The sequence below is a fragment of the Hypomesus nipponensis genome, chromosome 26 (assembly GCF_054491055.1).
Source record: "Hypomesus nipponensis isolate SF chromosome 26, ASM5449105v1, whole genome shotgun sequence".
NCBI classification, from domain to species: Eukaryota; Metazoa; Chordata; class Actinopteri; order Osmeriformes; family Osmeridae; genus Hypomesus; species Hypomesus nipponensis.
In genome coordinates this window covers 10,075,827-10,097,500 of record NC_140386.1, presented here as the reverse complement: position 1 = coordinate 10,097,500, position 21,674 = coordinate 10,075,827, and the positions used below count along the sequence as shown (strand labels likewise).

Genomic DNA, 21,674 nt, shown 5'->3' with positions numbered 1-21,674 from the left:
CATCAGTGTTTTCCTTGCTTTTCCCCTTCCCTCTTAATACACCCCCCCCCCCCACACACACACACCTATCCTGATCATGGATCAGTTTGGATCTTCCCTGGCTGGGCTCAACCTCCAGCCCTGTGGGCCTCCTGTGGTGGTCCTTCCCCAGGGAGAGCCTCCCTCCCCAGGGACAGAGAGAGCGGTCCTTCCCTACGGACCTTCCAGGGAGAGGGTTTCTGTTTTGGCCAGCCAGGTGTGTGTTGGTGACTGATTGTAAGCAACCCCCCAACTCATGTGTTGGCGGTGAATTGAATGTGTGAGTGAGGGACATGCGTGTCTGTTTGGGAACACTTAAGCTTTGCAATACTGAAACAAGTATTTATTACTCAATAACTGCTAGTTCTGATGTGCTTCTTGCTTTGTACACGGTTTTATTAAAGTATTTGGATAGTTTTTTTTCTGACCTGAAATCTACTGTAGATTTTGCAATATTTTATATCACAAACTATGTTGATATTGCTTTCCTGTGAATACGTTTTGTTTTTTTCTAGAAGGATTTGATCTTTAGCATGCTTACTTACTGCTGTAAAATAGAAAAAAAATTAGTTATTGCTTTTGAAGTTTATGGAATTTGACAATGAAAAAAAACCCTAATATTTATTTGAATTGTGTATTTATGTATATTTTCCATTAGTCATACTTGTTTTATTCAGAAAAATAGTTCTCCTTTTTCAAGCAGAGGGAATTGTCTTTTACATTCCGGAATAAACATGACAAGCACAGCCAAATTTCTTTGCATCTTTGAGATCGCAACTCCCAGTCAGTAACAAATAGAAACTAACTTATTTCACAGTTTTGCATTCCTTTCATCCTTCTCTTTGTCGCCCTTTTTGATTTGATGTATGTGGATTTACACTCAAATATCCATGATTACAACTTACCAAACATTCACAACCTGACATTGATTACAACCTGACATTGATAAAAAAAAAAAAAAAATTATAAAATGATTTTTAACAAAGGCATAAACGAAATATGAAGTATAGAAATACGAGCATTTTAAAGAGACAGATAAAAAATAAAAAGGCTGATGTTCGAGCGCCCTCTTGTGTCAGCGAGTGGGATTACACCTCATGTTCTCACAGCTGATTGGCTCCCGGTGGGTTTGGCGTCACATGTTCCCATATGTTACATCCATCCTGGTTCTTCAACATGGTCTTGGTTCCACCTCCATGAAGGTTCTGTCGCTCCATTTTCCTCTCGGAATATCAGTGTCTGCAACACCACCCCCCTTCTCTTTCTCTCATGATCATACTACAAGTCAGTATATTTGTTTTACAGGGAAAAGGCTTGTATGAGTAGTTCTCTGATAAGGTCCAGTATGTAGATGTGATAGCTAAGCTATGGCCACCAGGGGTGTTAAGTGCTCCAGTCCTTTATCGAGAGCCAAGCTCGTCACCTCTCTCACATGTTATATAAGGTCATAATCCTACTTAGGGGCAGAATAACTAAGTTAAAATGTAAAGGTGAGCTGAGGCCAGCTGTGTCCTGTGGTTGTAATAGTCCTGGTCTGCAAGCTGGCGCCCCCATGTGGAGAGTCTCTGCTAAGGCAGGCAGGCGGGAATGCTAAGTGCTGCTGGCCATGGCGTGCAGGAGGGTGAACTGGTCGATGAGGCTCTTGAAGGTGATCCTCTTCTCTGGAGATTTCTCCCAACACTTCCTCATCAGCGCATAGACCTGACACACACACACACACACACGTACGTTAGGAGAGTACTGTAACAGAGGTACTGCAGCCGTGTCGTCGTGACAGCGTGTGTCGTCGTGACAGCGTGTGTCGTTGTGACAGCGTGTGTCGTCGTGACAGCGTGTGTCGTCGTGACAGCGTGTGTCGTCATGACAGCGTGCGTCGTCATGACAGCGTGCGTGCTCACCGGTTCGGGGCACATGTCTGGACGGGGCAGTCGCTGCCCTTCCTCCAGGATGTTGACCAGTCGGGTCATGGTCATCTGACCTTGGCTTGGACCAATCATCTTCAAGAACATCTGCAAGGAAGGGTGGGTAGAGGGGGGGGGGTGATTCACATGATTAAGAGACAACTGTGTTCAAAGTGTGTGTGTGTGTGTGTGTGCGCGTACTTACGTGCATGGGGTTGAAGGCACTGTTGCAGAAGGTGATGAGCTCATACATGGTCACACCAAAGGACCAGACGTCCGACGCAAGGTAGAACTTACAGTGGATCAGACACTCAGGAGCATACCTGCAGCAGGGGAACACATCAACACCTGTCCTGACCCAGGAACACACACACACGCACACCAAGGGCTCCCTGACACCCCCCCCCTCACCAGAACACAGGGCTGTCCTGCTCTCCCTTCACAGTGTAGTAGCCCTCGTTGTCCTTGATGCTCTTGGTCAGTCCGAAGTCTCCGATCTTCACCCTGTCGGCGTTCTCTACCAGCACGTTCCTGGCTGCCAGGTCACGGTGGATGTAGTTCCGGGACCCCAGGTACTCCATTCCCTGTGGGGGGGGGCGGGGGGGAGGGTACAGGTGTGTTAGAGGGTGAGAAGGTGGTACAGGTGTGTTAGAGGGTGAGAGGGTGTACAGGTGTGTTAGAGGGTGAGAGGGTGTACAGGTGTGTTAGAGGGTGAGAGGGTGTACAGGTGTGTTAGAGGGTGAGAGGGTGTACAGGCGGGTGAGAGGGTGTACAGGTGTGTTAGAGGGTGAGAAGGTGGTACAGGTGTGTTAGAGGGTGAGAGGGTGTACAGGTGTGTTAGAGGGTGAGAAGGTGGTACAGGTGTGTTAGAGGGTGAGAAGGTGGTACAGGTGTGTTAGAGGGTGAGAGGGTGTACAGGTGTGTTAGAGGGTGAGAAGGTGGTACAGGTGTGTTAGAGGGTGAGAGGGTGTACAGGTGTGTTAGAGGGTGAGAGGGTGTACAGGTGTGTTAGAGGGTGAGAAGGTGGTACAGGTGTGTTAGAGGGTGAGAAGGTGGTACAGGTGTGTTAGAGGGTGAGAGGGTGTACAGGTGTGTTAGAGGGTGAGAGGGTGTACAGGTGTGTGAGAGGGTGTACAGGCGTGTTAGAGGGTGAGAGGGTGTACAGGTGTGTTAGAGGGTGAGAAGGCGGTACCTGGCAGATCTGGATGGCATAGCTGTACAGGGTCTTCTGGCTGGTCTTGTTGTGAGGAAGGTACTCCTTCAGACTGCCAGAGGGAAGGTACTCCATGATCAGCTTGATGGCTTGACCGCCTGCACACACACACACACACGCAGATACACACACGCACGCACACACAATATTAGTGTTGCACCCATTAGTAGGGTGTGTGTGTTCCTCACCCTCTCTTTGTGTGTGTGTGTGTGTTCCTTAGCCTCTCTCCGTGTGTGTGTGTTCCTCACCCTCTCTCCGTGTGTGTGTGTTCCTCACCCTCTCTCCGTGTGTGTGTGTGTGTTCCTCACCCTCTCTCCGTGTGTGTGTGTGTGTTCCTCACCCTCTCTCCTTGTGTGTGTGTGTGTTCCTCACCCTCTCTCCGTGTGTGTGTGTGTGTGTGTGTGTGTTCCTCACCCTCCTCCTGGCAGATGCCCTTGTACTTGACGATGTTCTCGTGGTACAGCTCCTTCAGGATGTTGATCTCGCTGCGCAGGTTGCTGCAGGGCTCCTCCCTGTTCTCCGGCTTCAGGGACTTGACGGCCACCAGCTCCCCTGTCCTGTCGCCCCTGGGGTCATACCTGCACAGCTCCACCTTGCCAAAGTGACCCTGCGCGCACACAAACACACACACAGTCAGTCGGTCGGTCGGTCAGAGACATCCATGGATATGGTGCACAGAGGAGGTGTGTCCTTCACCTCTCCCAGTTCTCTGATCTTCTTGAGGAACCTCTTCTCAAACATGGTGGGGTCCACCTCGGGGGAGGGGACCGGCTTGATGGACGGGTCTGGGCGAGGGACAAACAGAGCCATGGTCAAAACCACCTCAATGGTATAACCCCATGCCCTGCCAATACATCTACACACAGATCAGTCAGTTCAGAGGTAAGAGCCGACAAGTGACTGGCTGCAGTAGCTACATCTGGCCACAGGGTGGCAGTGTTGAGACAACGGCCATGGGGGCCCAGTTTAGGGGGAAATATATCATGAATGTAAACTGAAGAAACGTCCTCCAAAACACACACACACACACACACACATACTCTGCGTCACTATGAGGTCGATGTCTCGGACGATGGCGCGGAAGAAGGGTCTCTTGCGGGGGTCGTAGGTCATGCAGTGTGTCATGAGGTCGGCCAGCTCCCTGCAGTCAGGGGTCGCCAGCGGACACTCAGCCTCGTAAAACCTCTGCTTCTGCTCCGGGAGGACAAGGGGGAGAGAGCAGGGGGGAGGACAAGGGGGAGAGAGGGGGGGGGCAGGGGGAGAGAGAGGGGGGGGGGGGGGAGAGCAGGGGGGAGGACAAGGGGGAGAGAGAGGGGGGGCAGGGGGAGAGAGCAGGGGGGAGGACAAGGGGGAGAGAGCAGGGGGGAGGACATGGGGGAGAGAGGGGGGCAGGGGGAGAGAGAGGGGGCAGGGGGAGAGAGAGGGGGCAGGGGGAGAGAGAGGGGGCAGGGGGAGAGAGGGGGGCAGGGGGAGAGAGAGGGGGGGGCAGGGGGAGAGAGGGGGGCAGGGGGAGAGAGGGGGGGGCAGGGGGAGAGAGAGGGGGTCAGGGGGGAGAGGGGGGGGCAGGGGGAGAGAGAGGGGGGGCAGGGGGAGAGAGCAGGGGGCAGGGGGGAGAGCAGGGGGGGCAGGGAGAGAGAGGGGAGGGCAGGGGGAGAGAGGGGGGCAGGGGGAGAGAGGGGGGCAGGGGGAGAGAGGGGGGGCAGGGGGAGAGAGAGGGGGTCAGGGGGAGAGGGGGGGCAGGGGGAGAGAGGGGGGGGGCAGGGGGGGGCAGGGGAGAGAGGGGGGGGGCAGGGGGAGAGAGGGGGGTCAGGGGGGAGAGGGGGCAGGGGGAGAGAGCAGGGGGGGGCAGGGGAGAGAGGGGGGTCAGGGGGGTCAGGGGGAGAGAGAGGGGGGTGGCAGGGGGAGAGAGGGGGAGAGAGCAGGGGGGGCAGGGAGAGAGAGGGGGAGAGAGCAGGGGGGGCAGGGAGAGAGAGGGGAGGGCAGGGGGAGAGAGGGGGAGGACAAGGGGGAGAGAGGGGGGGCAGGGGGAGAGAGGGGGAGGACAAGGGGGAGAGAGGGGGGGCAGGGGGAGAGAGGGGGAGGAAAAGGGGGAGAGAGCAGGGGGGGCAGGGGGAGAGAGGGGGGGCAGGGGGAGAGAGAGGGGTGTGTGAGGTGTGTCAGAGGTGTGGGTGTGTGTGTGAGGTGTGTAAGGTGTGTGTGGTGGGTGTGTACCTCAGTGAGTTTCTTGTCCTTCAGGGGCACCTCTCCGTCGTAGCAGATCTCCCACAGCGTGGTGCCGAAGCCCCACTTGTCGGCCGCGATCGTCAGGTTAGCAGCATCCTTCACACACTCCGGAGCGATCCACGGAATACGCTCCACACACTCTGCAAACACACACGCAAGGGGTCAGTGAAGACACACACACACGCTCTCGTCCAAAAAGATATTTCACTTCTGCAGAAGGTAAACAAGCTTGGGAGATGGCTGAGCACTGCAGAACAGAGTGATGAAACGCCCTGTCTTAATACAGCTGGAGTCCCAGGGAATGGCTGTGTCATTCTGATTATGATGATGTCACTATAGTGAGGGGGGGTGAGAGGGGGGGGGCTGGATCAATGTGAACTGGAGACAAGACACACACCCTCCTCCCCCTCTCTCCCTCCGCCCTCCTCTCCCTCCCTCCCTCCTCTCCCTCCTCCGCCCTCCTCTCCCTCCTCCCCCCTCTCTCCCTCCGCCCTCCTCTCTCCCTCCGCCCTCCTCTCCCTCCTCCCCCCTCTCTCCCTCCTCCCCCCTCTCTCCCTCCGCCCTCCTCTCCCTCCTCCCCCCTCTCTCCCTCCTCCCCCCTCTCTCCCTCCGCCCTCCTCTCTCCCTCCTCTCTCCCTCCTCCCCCCTCTTTCCCTTCCTCCTGTCTCCTCCTCCAACTGCCAAGAAACTGCAGCTCTTCCAGTAACTCTGCCTTACTGACATGCCCTGACAGGAGAGATGGAGAGAGAGGAAGGGAAAGAGAGGGAGGAGAGAGAGGGAGGGGGAGAACGAGAGAGAGAGGAAGGGAAAGAGAGGGAGGGGGAGAACAAGAGGGAGGGGCAGAACGAGAGAGAGGAAGCGAGACAGAGAGAGAGCGAGGACTAGGAAGGGGGTGGAGAGTAGAGACTTCCCAGCTGCTGTGTCAGTCGTCCCCGGGGGGGGGGGGGGGTGGAGGCTAAATGACCCCTGCCACAGCACGTTACCACGGCAACGGCTCTGCTGGACAGACATTACGGACATGAAATATGACGCTGTCCCAATCTGGAACCAGAGGCCTGTCCTTGCAGAGTCATGGAGACTGCTCTTCCAAGCGACAACGAGACAGTATGTAGGTCAGTGTGTGTGTGTGTGTGTGTGTAGGTGTAGGTGTGTGTGTGTGTACCTTCTCTGCTGAGCACGGTGATAGGGATGCCAGGGTCGCTCAGCTTGATGAAGGGCCCCTCCTTACTCTCCACACCGTCTCGAGCCAGTAGGATGTTCTTGGTGCACACGAAGCCATGAACCAGCTTCTTATCCTCCTACACACACACACACACACACGTCAGACCTGTTCATGAATAGCTCTTTCGTGACGTTGTTGATTACGTTACTGTTGATCATCTGTCCATCATCGTATAAAGCCCGCCCTAGCCATTTCATTGGTCCGCCAGCTCCTGGTTTTATATAGTTTGTCCCTAATACGATCCCCTCCAAACCCAAGTTCCCGACCACATTTTTGTTGTGGGCGGGGCTAAGTTGGGCTGGAAGCCAGAGGCCTGTTCCATAAAGCGAGTTTACCGAATAAGCCAGACTTATGTCAGTTAGTCTGACTCATTTCTAGTTCATTCGGTTCCATAAAGCTAGCTCAACGTAGTTCGAACTCGGTTACTATGGCAACTTAGGCTGCGAAACAAGTCTGGTCAGGGTCAGACTAACTGTCGGGCTTAGCGTGACTTGGTGCTTAACCAGACGTCCCTGTAACACTGACCCAACGGGAAGACGATGATTTACCACGTATATTCTCATTTTCTTATTCTCATCAGTTCAATATGTTCATCATTGATAGAAAATCAACTTAAATAGCCTACATTTAGCCTAATGCATTAAACAATGATGAAAAATGCTTTGATAGGCTACACACCATAGCCGTTAATGTATGGATGTTAGTTTGTGATTTCAAATGTTTAGGTATCAGGGTTAGGCCTATATCTCAATCTAAATTATCAGAGTATAATTATCATAGCAATATAATTGTTAACAGTACCCTACAATTGCAAAACAAACCTAAATCCGCCTTCCATTTCCACGACACAAAAACCATGTTAAAAAGTTAGGCTACTGGATGTATTGATTAATCGTAGGCTATTTATTTGTAAACAATGTCAAAAAAGCCAATGTAGATGAGTTTAGAGGGTATTTTTTAATCAACGAAGTTAAGGTCTAAAAAGGTCCTCGACCTACGTAGCCTATCGTTCACGACGTCAATCATGGCGTGTCGTTTTTTTTTATTGAAGCGTTGGATGAGGGAGCTGTCATTGTACATGATTTAAAGGGAACGTTCTTTCTGGAAGAAGTCACGTGGCCGTGTGCATTTCTTTTGCCGTGGTGGATTGTATGATCCATGTTTTACCTCTCGGGCTGCTTAAGAATAGGGTGCACGCGCAATTAACTTGACTACTTAAATCTGACTTGAATTAGTAGGACTGCGTGAGCTGAAATTGGCCTTTATGGAACCGCTTTAGCCCCGCTTGACTAATTAAACTTATTCAAGTCTGGTTTAGGACTTTAAGTCGAGCTTTTTTGAGCAGCCCCTGGCTAGTTCATGACTCAACGGCTTTCTGAATTTCCATCTCCCATAAATCAAGAATGAACACGCATTTCAGTTGAAAGAGAGGGTGTGTGTGTGTGTGTGTGTTCTCACCAGGTAGCTGAGAGCGCTGGCTAGTTGTGTAGCCACCTGGAACTTCCAGGGAGTGCTGAGGGGGCTGCATCTGTCTCGGGTCCTCATGAAAACATCCAGAGGGCCCAGCTGAACAAACTCCTCCACCATGATATCTGCTCCACACACACACACAGTCAACACACACAATAATAAGACAGGGAGCGACAGCGGCTGTCCCAGAGCGGGTTCACACACTGGTAAACACAAACATGTCTGTGGACATACTCTCCAGGTGGCGTACGCAGACCCCGTGCAGCAGGGCGATGTGCTTGTGAGAAACCTGCCGCATCATGCTAGCGGTCTCAAAGAAGGCCTGGACACAAGGAGAGGGAGGGAGAGGGGGGAGAGAGAGGGGGGAGAGAGAGGGGGGAGAGGGAGGGGGGAGAGAGAGGGGGAGAGAGAAAGAGGGGGAGAGAGAGAGAGAGGGGAGAGAGAGAGGGGGAGAGAGGGGGGGAGAGAGAGGGGGGAGAGAGAGGGGGGACAGGGGAGAGGGAAACATCCACACAGTTAGAAGGAGCTGGCCTACATAACCTCCCCCTGGCAGGGCGTGGCAGGGCGTGGCAGGGTCTCACCAGGGAGATGTCTCTATGGCCTGACCCCAGCACCTTCAGCACCACCTTCACCTCCTGGAAGGAGGAGTAGCCGTCGTCGTCGTCCTCCTCGCTCTTCACCCGCAGCGTCCCAGCAAAGATGTTGGTGCGCGTGCCCCGGCCCAGGTGCTCCCCCTGAACACAGAGAGAGAGAGAGGAGACAGGGCTTAGGAGAGGGAGGGAGGTGAGAGAGGGAGGGAGGTGAGGGAGGGAGGTGAGGGAGGGAGGGAGGTGAGGGAGGGAGGTGAGAGAGGGAGGGAGGTGAGGGAGGGAGTACCTGTGTGATTTCCTCCTTCAGGATCCTGTGGAAGCTGAGTTGGCTCTCCTGCATGTGGGTCTGAGGTACCAGCGCTCGGTCCTTAGTCACCACCAGCAGGTTGGACACCTCTGGAACACACAGACACACAGAACAGACCAGTGTTGACAGTACATCTCAACAGGAACAGAACCTCTTGGCTAACAATAGCCTGTGCAGACATTTAGGTCAAGTTACACTGACGGTTGATGGATGCATGTGATTGTTTTACTACATAGGCTTTACTACGTGCTGCAGAGGAGGGTGGAACTGTTGGTGCTTGCTGATCTCTTTTACTGTGTGTGTGTGTGTGTTTGTGTGTGTGTGCGCGCGCATATGGAGGAAGTTGATGTTGTGACAAAAAGAACATTGTGTGGTTTTTGCAGCCGAAACACAGAGGTGTATTCAGTGTGAACTACTGACATCGCACGCACACACACAAACACACGCACACACCTCTCTCTCTCTCTGATGTAAACACAGGAGCCTGACTCACCACACCTACTGAACCCTCTTCCTGTCTGACAGTATTACGACACAGATTGTGGAAGAGAACAGTGTGTCTGTTCTGTTCACACACACACACACACACACACAAACTCACACACTCGCTATGGTTGTCACCAATAACTCATGTGTGTGTGTCTGACAGAGATACAGATGAAATGGTGTGTGTGTGTAACTCTGGGCAGTGGCAGGCAGCAGTGAGATGGTGTGTCTGTGTGTGTGTGTGTGTGTACCTCGGGGCTGGGGGGGGCAGCAGCGATGCAGCTGGAAGCGCATGGTGTCTGTGCGGAGGTTCTGTCCAGCCAGGTGGTCCAGCAGAGCCCTCAAGGTGGAGCGCAGGGTGTCGGTCCCGTACAGACGATAGCCCTCAGGACTCACCTCCACCTGGAAGTTCTTATACTGACGCACCTGACGACTCTCTCTCACATCCATCTGAGGAGGGGAGAGGAGAGGAGGAGGGGGAGAGGAGAGGAGAGGAGGAGAGGAGAAGAGGAGAGGGGAGGGGAGAGGAGGGGGAGAGGAGAGGAGGAGGGGGAGAGGAGAGGAGAGGTAGAGGAGGAGAAGAGGAGAGGAGGAGGGGGAGGAGAGGAGAGGAGGAAGGGGAGAGGAGAGGAGGGGAGGAGGAGGAGGGGGAGACAAGAGGAGGAGAGGAGAGGAGGAGGGGGAGAGGAGGGGAGGAGGAGGAGGGGGAGAGGAGATGGGGAGGAGAGGAGGGGAGGAGGGGGAGAGGAGAGGAGGGGGAGAGGAGAGGAGGAGGGGGAGAGGAGAGGAGGAGGGAGAGAGGAGGAGGGGGAGAGGAGATGGGGAGGAGAGGAGATGGGGAGGGGAGGAGAGGCGGAGAGAGGAGGAGGAGAGGAGGGGAGGAGAGGAGGAGGAGAGGAGATGGGGAGGAGGAGGAGGGGAGGAGGGGGAGAGGAGGGGAGGAGGGGGAGAGGAGAGGAGAGGAGAGGAGGAGGGGGAGAGGAGAGGAGAGGAGGAGAGGAGAGGAGGAGGGGGAGAGGAGATGGGGAGGAGGGGGAGAGGAGAGGAGAGGAGGAGGGGGAGAGGAGAGGAGAGGAGGAGAGGAGAGGAGGAGGGGGAGAGGAGATGGGGAGGAGAGGAGAGGCGGAGAGAGGAGGAGGAGAGGAGGAGAGGAGGGGGAGAGGAGACGGGGAGGGGAGGAGAGGGGGAGAGGAGGAGGAGGGGGAGAGGAGATGGGGAGGAGAGGAGGGGGAGAGGAGAGGAGGAGAGGAGGAGGGGGAGAGGAGATGGGGAGGGGAAGAGAGGAGGAGAGGAGGAGGAGGGGGAGAGGAGGAGGAGGTAGAGGAGAGGAGGAGGATGTTTGACCTTAGGACAGAGACTCTTGGTGTGTCATGATGGATCTTGCCACTCCTTTCTTCCCCCACACACGTTATACACACACACACACACACACACACGGTATGCCACCGTCTGCACTGTGCCGGTGAGCTCTGAGGGGAAGTACACCAGGTGGAACAATGACACGTTTACAGTTCTCTCTCTCATAAAACACTGAGCTCATCAACGGGATTAGTCATCTGTAAAGGCTTCACACACACACACACACACACACACACACCTCTAAAGTCTAATCAGGTGGGGTCAGTTATACAACACTGTTGACCAAGTCTGCTGCTGTTAGCTGCTGTTAGCTGCAGAGGCTCAGTTCAAAGTGTCATCTCAAACTAACTGGCCCTGTATATCTGGTCTGGCCCGCTCTGTGATATGACGCATCATTAGGGTGTGTAGTGTAGTGTGTGTAGTGTGTGTGTGTGTGTGTGTGTATGTGTGTGTGTGGGCTGTACCTCACTGCACACCACGGTCATGATGATGTAGTTGTAGTCGGTGCAGCTCCAGCGCAGCACGTACGCTCCCTCCTCATCTCCCTCCTGGTGAAGCTTACGGATGGCATACTCCGTACTGCGCACACACACACACACACACACAGGGCAGAGACACTGAGTATCCAGCTTTGTGTTCAAAGGTTAAGGAGAGACAGTGAGGTCAGGTGACGTACTGGAGGGCGGGATAGAGGGATAGTAATAGAAGGAAATGAAGACAAATGCCAGAGAAGGGTGACGCCCTGAAGTAAGAGAGGGATGTAGAAAGTGGAGAGAGAGAGAGGGACAGAGAGAGAGAGAGAGAGACAGAGAGAGACAGAGAGAGACACAGATAATGAGGGAGAGACAGAGAGAGACAGAGAGAGACAGAGAGAGATAATGAGGGAGAGACAGAGAGAGAGACAGAGAGAGACAGAGACAGACAGGTGTTCTGACCTGATGGGTCCGTGACAGCCGTTCTGGAGGTTCTGGACCACGGAGGTGGGGGCCACCTCGGTGCACAGGTAGTGGTGAGCGTCCACCGTCAGGCGGAAGTACCCGTCCACCAGGGCTGCGAAAGCCAGCGCCTCAGCCCGGAAACGCAGCTCCAACTCCTGCAGGAGCAGAGCAGTCAGCATGGCACCTGAACCATCATGGGCCCCCTCACCACACACACACACACACACTCTTCCTTCTCCCAGCATGCTGCATGGTCTTGTCGCTGTGCTTCCAGTGGGCCCCATGCTCAGACTGGCCATGCTAGGCTCTCTGCTGGACGGAGCTCACTAATCTAGTCTCATCTCAAACTCAGACGACCCATCACATTACTGGACTAAGCTCATTGAGGACACTTTGTTTGTTTTGGCAGAAGTACGTGTCTGGTCTGGTGGCGTGAAAACTGCCAGTTCACCCGACCCAAATCAGCCCGCTGAACCCCGCTAATAGAGGAAGTCGCCAGCACAGGTTGCAACGCTCTTGTCCTTGTGTGTGTGTGTGTGTGTGTACGTGTGTGTACGTGTGTATGTGTGTGTCTCACCATCTTCTTGTTGTCCTGTTTGAAGATAGTGACGGTGGCCTCCTTGATGACGATGTGTGTGATCTCGTGGAAGTCACAGAAGGTCACCCAGCCGTCAGCGGGACCTTTCTTCTTGTTGTTCCTGCGCTTGGCATCCGCTTGGCTCTTCTTGGACTTGCTCTTCTCTTTCACCATCAGGGTGTCCTGGGTACGGGCACAACACGCCATCAGGCCCGAGCTAACGCTGCATGTAGCATGCTAACTCACTCAACCAGTGCTAACGGACCAGACGGCCTGCTAACACTACAGCTAACCCTTCAGTTAGCATGCTAGCGCTACATTTAGCTTGCTAATGCTACAAGTAGCACGCTAATGCTAACAGTAGCATGCTAACGCTAACTTACTCAACCAGCCCCCTCTCCTCCACTCACATGCGGGGGCTTCCTCCTCCAGGAGATGCCGGTTGTCCCGGTGACCAGGACCTGGGTGGGGCCCCCTGCCTCGGGGCCCCCTGCCTCGGTGCCCCCTGCCTCGGGGCCGTGCCCGTTGGCCTCCCCCTCCGAGGAGACTCGCGTGGACACTGGCTCCAGCTGCTCGCTGCCCAGGCCCCGGGCCAGGCCCTCCAGCGTGGACAGGTACTTGATCTTCAGGTCGTACAGCGTGATGTTGCTGTCCTTCACCGTGCGCTGGTTGAACTCGTTGAGGAAGTTCTTGAAGACGTTGTTGATGCGGATGCGCGTCAGGAAGTTGCGCTGTTTGATGTTGCGGTTCAGGGCCTCCGGGATGAAGCGCTTGTAGCTGAGGAGAGGGGAGAGGAGGTGAGGAGAAGGGAGAGGATGTGTGGAGGAGGAAGTGAGGAGAGGGGAGAGGAGGTGAGGAGGAGGAAGTGAGGAGAGGGGAGAGGATGTGAGGAGGAGGAAGTGAGGAGAGGGAGAGGAGGTGAGGAGGAGGAGGTGAGGAGAGGGGAGAGGAGGTGAGGAGAGGGGAGAGGGTGAGGAGAAGGGAGATGACAGGTGTGAGTGCGTCCGTGTGTGTGTGTGTGTGTTACCTGATCTCGGCCGAGGCAGTGGGCAGGGGGATGTCTCTGGTCATGGCGTGGTGAGTGATGGCCAGGACAGCCATCCCCAGACACTCGTTCTCAATCTCATGAACCTCCAGCTCGTTCTGAGGGCTCCGCACAGGAGCCAGCCCCTTCAGGAAGTCATACTGGCCCTGGAACACACACACACACATCCAGTATGGAAACACACACAACGCAGTGTCATGTGCACCCACCACACACAGTGTGCCGTTGTTTTGAGTCAACTCTGATGAGAAACATGCATCCACGTGTAACATTTTGTAAACAAACTCTTGGAGTGGAATGTTACACCCCCTGGTTACACAAGCCCCAACACTGACCCTCTACACACACACACACTGTCTCCCTCTCCCTCACACACACACACACACACACACCTGAGCAAACAGGTAGTTGAGGGAGGCGGCGTCCAGCAGTGGGGTCCCCTCGGGGGCCTTCTGGGGGCTAAGGTTCCCCCTCAGCTTGCTGATGCAGTGTCTCCACACAGGGGACTCCCCCTCGCTGGTGCCGTGCCAGTTTGAAAAGTAAAACCTGGGAAGAGGGCAGGAGACAGGATCACACGTCTGTCCGCTGTCTGCTACAGGCGGCTACAAGCCGTTGCATGCTGTAGTCTTTGTAGGGTGCCACAGTGTGTAAACACAATAACCACATCCCAGTCCTGCCGTGGTATAATAAGAAACAAACAACAGGAAAGAGGGAGTGTGTGTGTGTGTGTGTGCTAGAGGGTTCGGGGTGGATCTCAGATGGTACAACGAGGCCACAGGCACACACACACACACACACACACACACACGCTACAAAGGCTGTGTTCCCCATCTGGTGTGTGCTCAGCAAGTTCAGCCCATCCTCACATGACATGTCGCAGGGCAGAACCTCCTCCCCTCCTCAGGTGTGTGGGGGTGGAGCAGGGTGGAGCAGGGTGGAGCAGGGAGGAGCAGGGAGGAGCAGGGTGGAGCAGAGAGGAGCAGGGAGGAGCAGGGAGGAGCAGGGAGGAGCAGGGTGGAGCAGGGAGGAGCAGGGTGGAGCAGGGTGGAGCAGGGAGGAGCAGGGTGGAGCAGGGAGAAGCAGGGAGGAGCAGGGAGGAGCAGGGTGGAGCAGGGTGGAGCAGGGAGGAGCAGGGTGGAGCAGGGTGGAGCATGGAGGAGCAGGGTGGAGCAGGGAGGAGCAGGGTGGAGCAGGGTGGAGCAGGGAGGAGCAGGGAGGAGCAGGGAGGAGCAGGGTGGAGCAGAGAGGAGCAGGGAGGAGCAGGGAGGAGCAGGGTAGAGCAGGGTGGAGCAGGGAGGAGCAGGGTGGAGCAGAGAGGAGCAGGGAGGAGCAGGGTGGAGCAGGGAGGAGCAGGGTGGAGCAGGGTGGAGCAGAGAGGAGCAGAGAGGAGCAGGGTGGAGCAGGGAGGAGCAGGGTGGAGCAGGGTGGAGCAGGGTGAAGCAGGGGGGAGCAGGGTGGAGCAGGGAGGAGCAGGGTGGAGCAGAGAGGAGCAGAGAGGAGCAGGGTGGAGCAGGGTGAAGCAGGGGGGAGCAGGGTGGAGCAGGGAGGAGCAGAGAGGAGCAGGGTGGAGCAGGGAGGAGCAGGGTGGAGCAGGGAGAAGCAGGGAGGAGCAGGGTGGAGCAGGGAGGAGCAGGGTGGAGCAGGGAGGAGCAGAGAGGAGCAGGGTGGAGCAGGGAGGAGCAGGGTGGAGCAGAGAGGAGCAGAGAGGAGCAGGGAGGAGCAGGGAGGAGCAGGGTAGAGCAGGGTGGAGCAGGGAGGAGCAGGGTGGAGCAGAGAGGAGCAGGGAGGAGCAGGGTGGAGCAGGGAGGAGCAGGGTGGAGCAGGGTGGAGCAGAGAGGAGCAGAGAGGAGCAGGGTGGAGCAGGGAGGAGCAGGGTGGAGCAGGGTGGAGCAGGGTGAAGCAGGGGGGAGCAGGGTGGAGCAGGGAGGAGCAGGGTGGAGCAGAGAGGAGCAGAGAGGAGCAGGGTGGAGCAGGGTGAAGCAGGGGGAGCAGGGTGGAGCAGGGAGGAGCAGAGAGGAGCAGGGTGGAGCAGGGAGGAGCAGGGTGGAGCAGGGAGAAGCAGGGAGGAGCAGGGTGGAGCAGGGAGGAGCAGGGTGGAGCAGGGAGGAGCAGAGAGGAGCAGGGTGGAGCAGGGAGGAGCAGGGTGGAGCAGAGAGGAGCAGAGAGGAGCAGGGTGGAGCAGGGTGAAGCAGGGGGGAGCAGGGTGGAGCAGGGGGGAGCAGGGTGGAGCAGGCAGGAGCAGGGTGATGGCAGGCGGTCTTACCGGATGCGGTAGTGCAGCTTGATGCTGGTGTCCTCGCTGATCTTGAAGATGTGGTTGGGGGGGTACCACAGGTCTCTGCTTTCTTCGTACAGGGCAAACAGGTTGTGGCACAGGGGAGAGATGTCTGGTGTGGGGGAGGGGGGGGGCAGGGCGAGAGGGATCAGTGGTGGGGGGGGGGACTGAGGGGTGGACACTGTGTTTCTTTCATACGTACAGGTTGTTCTCAATGACGAAAAAAACAAAAACACATTGAAGTGAGACCTTGGTCCAATATGGCTGAAAACTGCACAACAACTTTCTAATAATACACAGTGGAGCAGGAGCCTACTAGAGCAAATATCTACATTTGATCAAATATCCTGATTTGGATAAATACGATGCAGAGTTGAACACACAGCCCCAGTTGGCTATGGTTAGGCTGTAGGGTCAAAGGTCATCTTAGGGTCTTAGCTATGGCAGGTCAGGAACACCTCTGACTGGGAGAGGATGATGGGAGACTTCCACACCCAGCGGGCCAAACATCCTGACTGATTACACTTTACAGTTATCATCCTCCACGATCACATCTTTTCTGTTGGCAGCTCTCTGTAATTTGCTTATGAACCTAAGCGCCCTCAAGAGCTTTTAACAATGAGCTTTGTTGCGATGCAAACGAGCCATTTCCCTCCCTCCCTCCCTCCCTCCCTCCCTCCCTCCCTCCCTCCCTCCCTCCCTCCCTCCCTCCCTCCCTCCCTCCCTCCCTCCCTCCCTCCCTCCCTCCCTCCCTCCCTCCCTCCACAGTGCTGCAGTTTGTTAGATTTGTCTCTCAGCAACAGGACTGTCCGATTCTGACCCAACCACAGCCTTCCGGCGTGTATAATGTCGGGATGTCACGAGAACCGATACTTACGATAGCTTTCGATGCTAAAATAACTAAACACCGACGATGCCCATTTTTTGAAGCACCGTAAGCACCGTGAGCGCCGATGCCAGATGTTAGCATCGGTGTTGCGCCTCTTCTGGAACTGATGGGGGCAGTATTCAGGAGTGTTCCAGTCGACGTTCAATTTCAGAAAACCAAGATGGCGAATGCAGCTGCAGCGATCGCCTCACCTCAACTTGTTTACAACATTGGCACAAAAAGTCGTGTTTGGAAATAGGCTACTTTGCGTTTGAGGCAGATGACCTTGGCGTTATTATTAATCCGCAGAAGCCACTATGCAGAAGATGCTACCGTGTTCTTCAGATCAAGGGAGGTAATACTTCCAATTTAGCTAAGCAACTGAATGATCGTCATCCGGATTTGTTCAAAGAATTCATGGTGAGCCGTTCCAGAAGAGGCGCAGCACCGATGCTAACAACTGGCATCATACCAAATAAATCAATGTTCGCTTTCGTCGCGGCGAAGTTCTGAATACATCCAAAGAATGCACTCTTTCTGTTTTTTAATCTGTCATACACGTTACACGATGTTTGAGATGGTGGACACTAGAATTACAATGGCTATGTTATGTACGTAGTTTAGGATAGCTATGCTGTAGTTTTAACGGTAGCTTATAGCCTACCTTGGTTAAGGTAAACTCATGTTCATCTTGTTAGCTGAATGGCTTAATTGCACTGTATTATGTTGTGATATGCTCTGTTGCACATGTTTTGTATGTCTTATGACATTTTGTTTTTTTTCCAAATATGTTTAGAAATAAGTTAATGGTTCAAGTACATGGAATCTTAGAAAATCCTTTTTTTTTTACCATGGTATCGAAATTGGCATCGAGAATCGTGTTATTTTAGGCTACTGCCTGGTATCTGCATCGACTACTGAATTTTTGGTATCTGACACCCCTAGTGTAATGTAAATTTAAAATGTGTAATGTAAAATGTAATGTGTGTCAAATGGTCTGTTATACAACACTTCCAACTGGTGCTTTCTGTTTCCTTTTCCAACAGCCTCTTTCTGTTTGCTTTTCGTCTCGTCACCAGCACTCCGCCGTGACAAAGTGGGCTATTTGCTTGACGCCAGACTGAAAAACATCGAAGCAGTCTATCCCAGCTCTCAGCAGCGGTGACTGCAGAGGAACCAGAACACATTCACAGTGCCTCAACAAGGACCGGGTTGTTGGTACGTGTCTAGCGCGCTACAGATCGTTTTTCTCGTTTCCATAGCATTTTCTGCCTTGTTAACGTTCCACACGGCTGGTCTTGTGACGGGGACACTGATGTCACAGATGGCGAGGAGGGCTGTCCACCGTGAGATCAAGATGTTTGTCCATCGTGGTTAGGTCTAGTAACTAACTTCCTCAATTTTGGGAGTACGTGCGACAGTAAACACCAGCTCATACCATGTATACGGAACACTTCAAACAAGCACAAAGATATACCCACACCCACACACACAGCAGTAAAACAGCCTTACTGCATCTCTTGGCTGCCTCCTCGCACAGCTCCTCAGCAGTGTGGCAGTCTTTGAAGTGCACCAGCTGGTGGATGTCGAGCAGGTAGAAGTGGATCTCCAGACCCCGCAGGGGGGCGCTGTCAGGAACCTCAGCCCTCCTCCTCCTCATCTTCCCACACAGCTGCCTGCTAAGCTCCATCAAACCCAGACTTGGCATCTAGACCCTGCAGGGAGAAGCAGAGAGGAGCAGGGAGGAGCAGAGAGGAGCAGGGAGAAGCAGAGAGGAGCAGGGAGGAGCAGAGAGGAGAATAGAGGAGCAGGGAGAATCAGAGAGGAGCAGGGAGAATCAGAGAGGAGCAGGGAGGATCAGAGAGGAGCAGGGAGAAGCAGAGAGGAGCGGGGAGGAGCAGGGAGAAGCAGAGAGGAGCGGGGAGGATCAGAGAGGAGCGGGGAGGAGAGGACATGTTGTCAGATCGTCGGCTGCAGAATGTGCAGCCGTGTTTGTTTAGAGAGTCCTGCGGAAACTGCAGAAAGGTTAGCAGGGCTGGATGGAGGGGTGAGATCAATCTACAGCCGGCAGTGACCTGGAGACAATACAAGACTGACTCATCACCTGACGTGGTGCCTCCGAACACACACAAACCGCAGTGACAACACACCACTTAGGGACGCACTACTGCTCAGAATACAGACAGCCTGTTGGGTGGTTACAGTACCTAGCTAATTATGCTACGTTCAATAAAAACGATCACTCTTTAGTAAGTTCGGGTTTCGTTTTAGGATACAAATAGGCAGATAAATTATAAAATATCATTTTGATATTGCTGCATCCCCTACCACACACACACAGGAGTTGACCGTGGCCATGGTGCCCTGCATCACCCTGTCCCCCTCCAGAGAAGTGAATGATAGGAAGCCAGGCCTTGCATGTGGATGAGGACATTAGCAATCTCCCTTTTCCTGCAGGGGCCAGCCTGCGATCCAGGGGGCCCTCCCTATCGAGACACCCCAGCACCACTGCTCTCTGCTGGGCCCCGCAGGTCAGAGAGTTCCACCGCAGCAAGAAATGTCCTGGAGTCGACCACGACCCCTTTAGCTCACTCCCTTTAGGCACTCACTAGTCATCATCCCTCTTTCTGTCTGTCTCTCTCTCTGTCTCTCTCTCTCTGTGTCTCTCCCTGTCTCTCTCTCTGTGTCTCTCTCTGTGTCTCTCCCTGTCTCTCTCTCTCTGTGTCTCTCTCTCTCTGTGTCTCTGTGTCTCTGTCTCTCTGTGTCTCTGTCTCTCTCTGCGTCTCTCTCTGCGTCTCTCTCTGCGTCTCTCTCTCTCTGCGTCTCTCTCTCTCTCTCTCTCTCTCTCTGTGTCTCTCTGTCTCTGTCTCTCTGTCTGTCTGTCTGTCTCTCCCTCATCACACGTAAACAAATATCCACACCACGCTAGGAGAGTGTGCAGGACACACTGCTGCCAGTGTAGGAGGAAACAGATACAGTTACATTGTTTCTGTGGCTCTTCACTGCAGTTCCTCAGTTTCAGACCATTTCAATACATCTGACCTTTATCAAGGCGATTCAAATTCAGTTCTCATGTTTTTATGTCATATCCCAGTCTGGTATAACTACTAGACAAAACAACATCCAGTGGTTTTCACAAATGTACCAACCAAACCTGAGCCCTTGCATGTCTGACTGAGGCTACTCCCAAGCTTACTGAATTAGAAAACGTATCTAGGCAGCTGCTTTATCAGCGTAAACAGCTATCTACGGACGTGCCACAGAAAGTTTCCAGCTAGTCCAGTGCTTCTTTCCTGACTTGAAACTCTGGATGAGTCAAAACCTTGTCTTGTTTACATAACCCTTCGGCATGTCCCTCTAGTGAGTCAGTGAAGGTCGAAAACTCCCCTTGGCTTTCCGACAGAAAGACGAGAGTAGCCTACTGTAGACCGCCCAGTACTGTAGACAACTGATTATAAACCGTAAACAGGAAAAAGTCTAATCGATAAAACCTCGTGCCATGCAACACTGCTGGCATATGCCATGACATGATAGTGACTCATCAATACGTTTTCTATGAAAAAACAATTTTCGATTTTATCTTTAGACCACGATCCATTTTCTAGGTGGGTTATAGTTGCGGGTAACATACTGGACCAACACTGCTGTTTTTTGTTTTTGTTTTACAAGATCATTAAACATTTCAAAAACCTGAAAGCGGAAATTATACAAGGGCTGAATGTAGTTGGTATCGATTGTGGACATCGGATTCATTACAATCTAATGTAATGAGAACACTTCATAAAACGCTAAATATTAGCACTACAAGCCGTGAATGGTTAGTCAAAGTTAATGATTCAAATATAGCCTAATAGAAATAGAAACCCTATAGAAATATAATTTAGAAGCAGTTAAAAGGTTTTGATCAACTATTTAATTGATTACGTCGTTTTACTTTTAACTTATTATGTCCTAATTATTTTGTCTTAATGACAAAATAATCCACGTTAGGAATTAAAGAGTATGGACCATTTGGAATATTTACATTACGACTCTGCTTTAAAAGAAATATGGGACGACTAAAAGGTGTTCCTCGTTAACAAAACTAGACCGTTTTAAATACGGTTACAATATTTTAAAGTGAAGCTAACTCACGCACATTAGTTGAGAAAATGGCTATCTACTGCCAGGCCAGCTAGCTACGGTGCCTAGACGACCAGCTTTGAACATCGTAGCCTAGTATAGTTAGCACTATCAACGTGTTAGACAATTCCAAAAAACCATGCGAGCCTGCTAGACTTACTCAGATCGGTAACATATCAACGATATTATATCAACTGTACTTATCTACAACTGTATCAATGTGAAAGCGATGAAAGCTAGCTAGCTGGCTAGTATGTTACTCACCTATTATCAAGCCAGGCTGCTGGCAAATTACTTCCGTTTCGTTTTGTTCATTAGATCTTGAACAGAACTCTCGGTCCTGCTCTGCTAATTCTTGTGAATTATTGGTGTATTTAAAATATACCGATAGCTAACTATATTGTAACTCCAAAACACTGCATTTAGAGCTAAACCGACCACCTTGTTTTGGTGTTTTGAGTATAGAGCGGAGCCACAATCTTTTAACTCTTCCTGTCAAGTAACGTCCCATTCCCGAAAATAGTGTAACATCCAGCACTGCATCTGAGTCTCTGATTGGTACTTGGTCCGTCTGTCAAATGACATAATGGTTCCTTTTCATCGTAGCTACTTGAAGTGGGTGTGTTTTTACATAATGAACCTCAGAACACGTAGCTTCACTTGCACACACGTACCTCCATAATTTAATGCAAATGTATATGTGTGTGTGTGTGTTTGTGTAATGTACGGAAGCGTATTGTGGCCACGTCCAGAAAAAAACGGATCAGTATCACGTTATATCGTGATATGCTTTTTGTTATAACAAGATGTTTATCATGTTATAACAAGTTATTTTCACGTTATAACGGGATGCAAACGTATCACGTATAACGTATGATCCGTATTTCTTTTTCTGGTGTGGCAGCTGCCGTAGTAATGTACCATATATATATATAGTAATAATATGTATATATAGTAATAATATATATATTACTGTCAATGTTTTGCCTCTATAAACGGACTTCTTGCTCTGACAGTATTGTGTATATACTGATATATATATATATATATATATACTGAT

At 52.8% G+C, this 21,674-nt stretch overlaps 1 protein-coding gene and 1 long non-coding RNA gene across 2 annotated transcripts; one reads left to right on the top strand and one right to left on the bottom strand.

Moving 5' to 3' along the window:
- Positions 1-638: 638 nt before the first annotated feature.
- On the bottom strand, positions 639-21,626 carry jak1 (Janus kinase 1). Its single transcript, XM_084692872.1, has 24 exons — positions 20,879-21,626; positions 18,005-18,207; positions 15,613-15,736; positions 13,742-13,895; positions 13,332-13,495; positions 12,715-13,081; positions 12,305-12,487; positions 11,725-11,882; positions 11,254-11,368; positions 9,682-9,880; positions 8,924-9,033; positions 8,629-8,781; positions 8,282-8,369; positions 8,036-8,169; positions 6,518-6,653; positions 5,344-5,495; positions 4,173-4,323; positions 3,829-3,917; positions 3,547-3,739; positions 3,112-3,230; positions 2,331-2,503; positions 2,125-2,242; positions 1,917-2,027; positions 639-1,719 (listed from the first exon to the last, which is right to left on the bottom strand). The coding sequence occupies exons 2-24, from the start codon at positions 18,198-18,200 to the stop codon at positions 1,609-1,611; spliced, it is 3,498 nt and encodes a 1,165-aa protein (XP_084548998.1). The 5' UTR covers positions 18,201-18,207; positions 20,879-21,626; the 3' UTR covers positions 639-1,608.
- On the top strand, positions 16,784-19,086 carry LOC146221418 (uncharacterized). The gene is made up of 3 exons (XR_014750769.1): positions 16,784-16,912; positions 17,539-17,710; positions 18,950-19,086. It is a non-coding gene; the product is annotated as an uncharacterized LOC146221418 (long non-coding RNA).
- Positions 21,627-21,674: the final 48 nt, after the last annotated feature.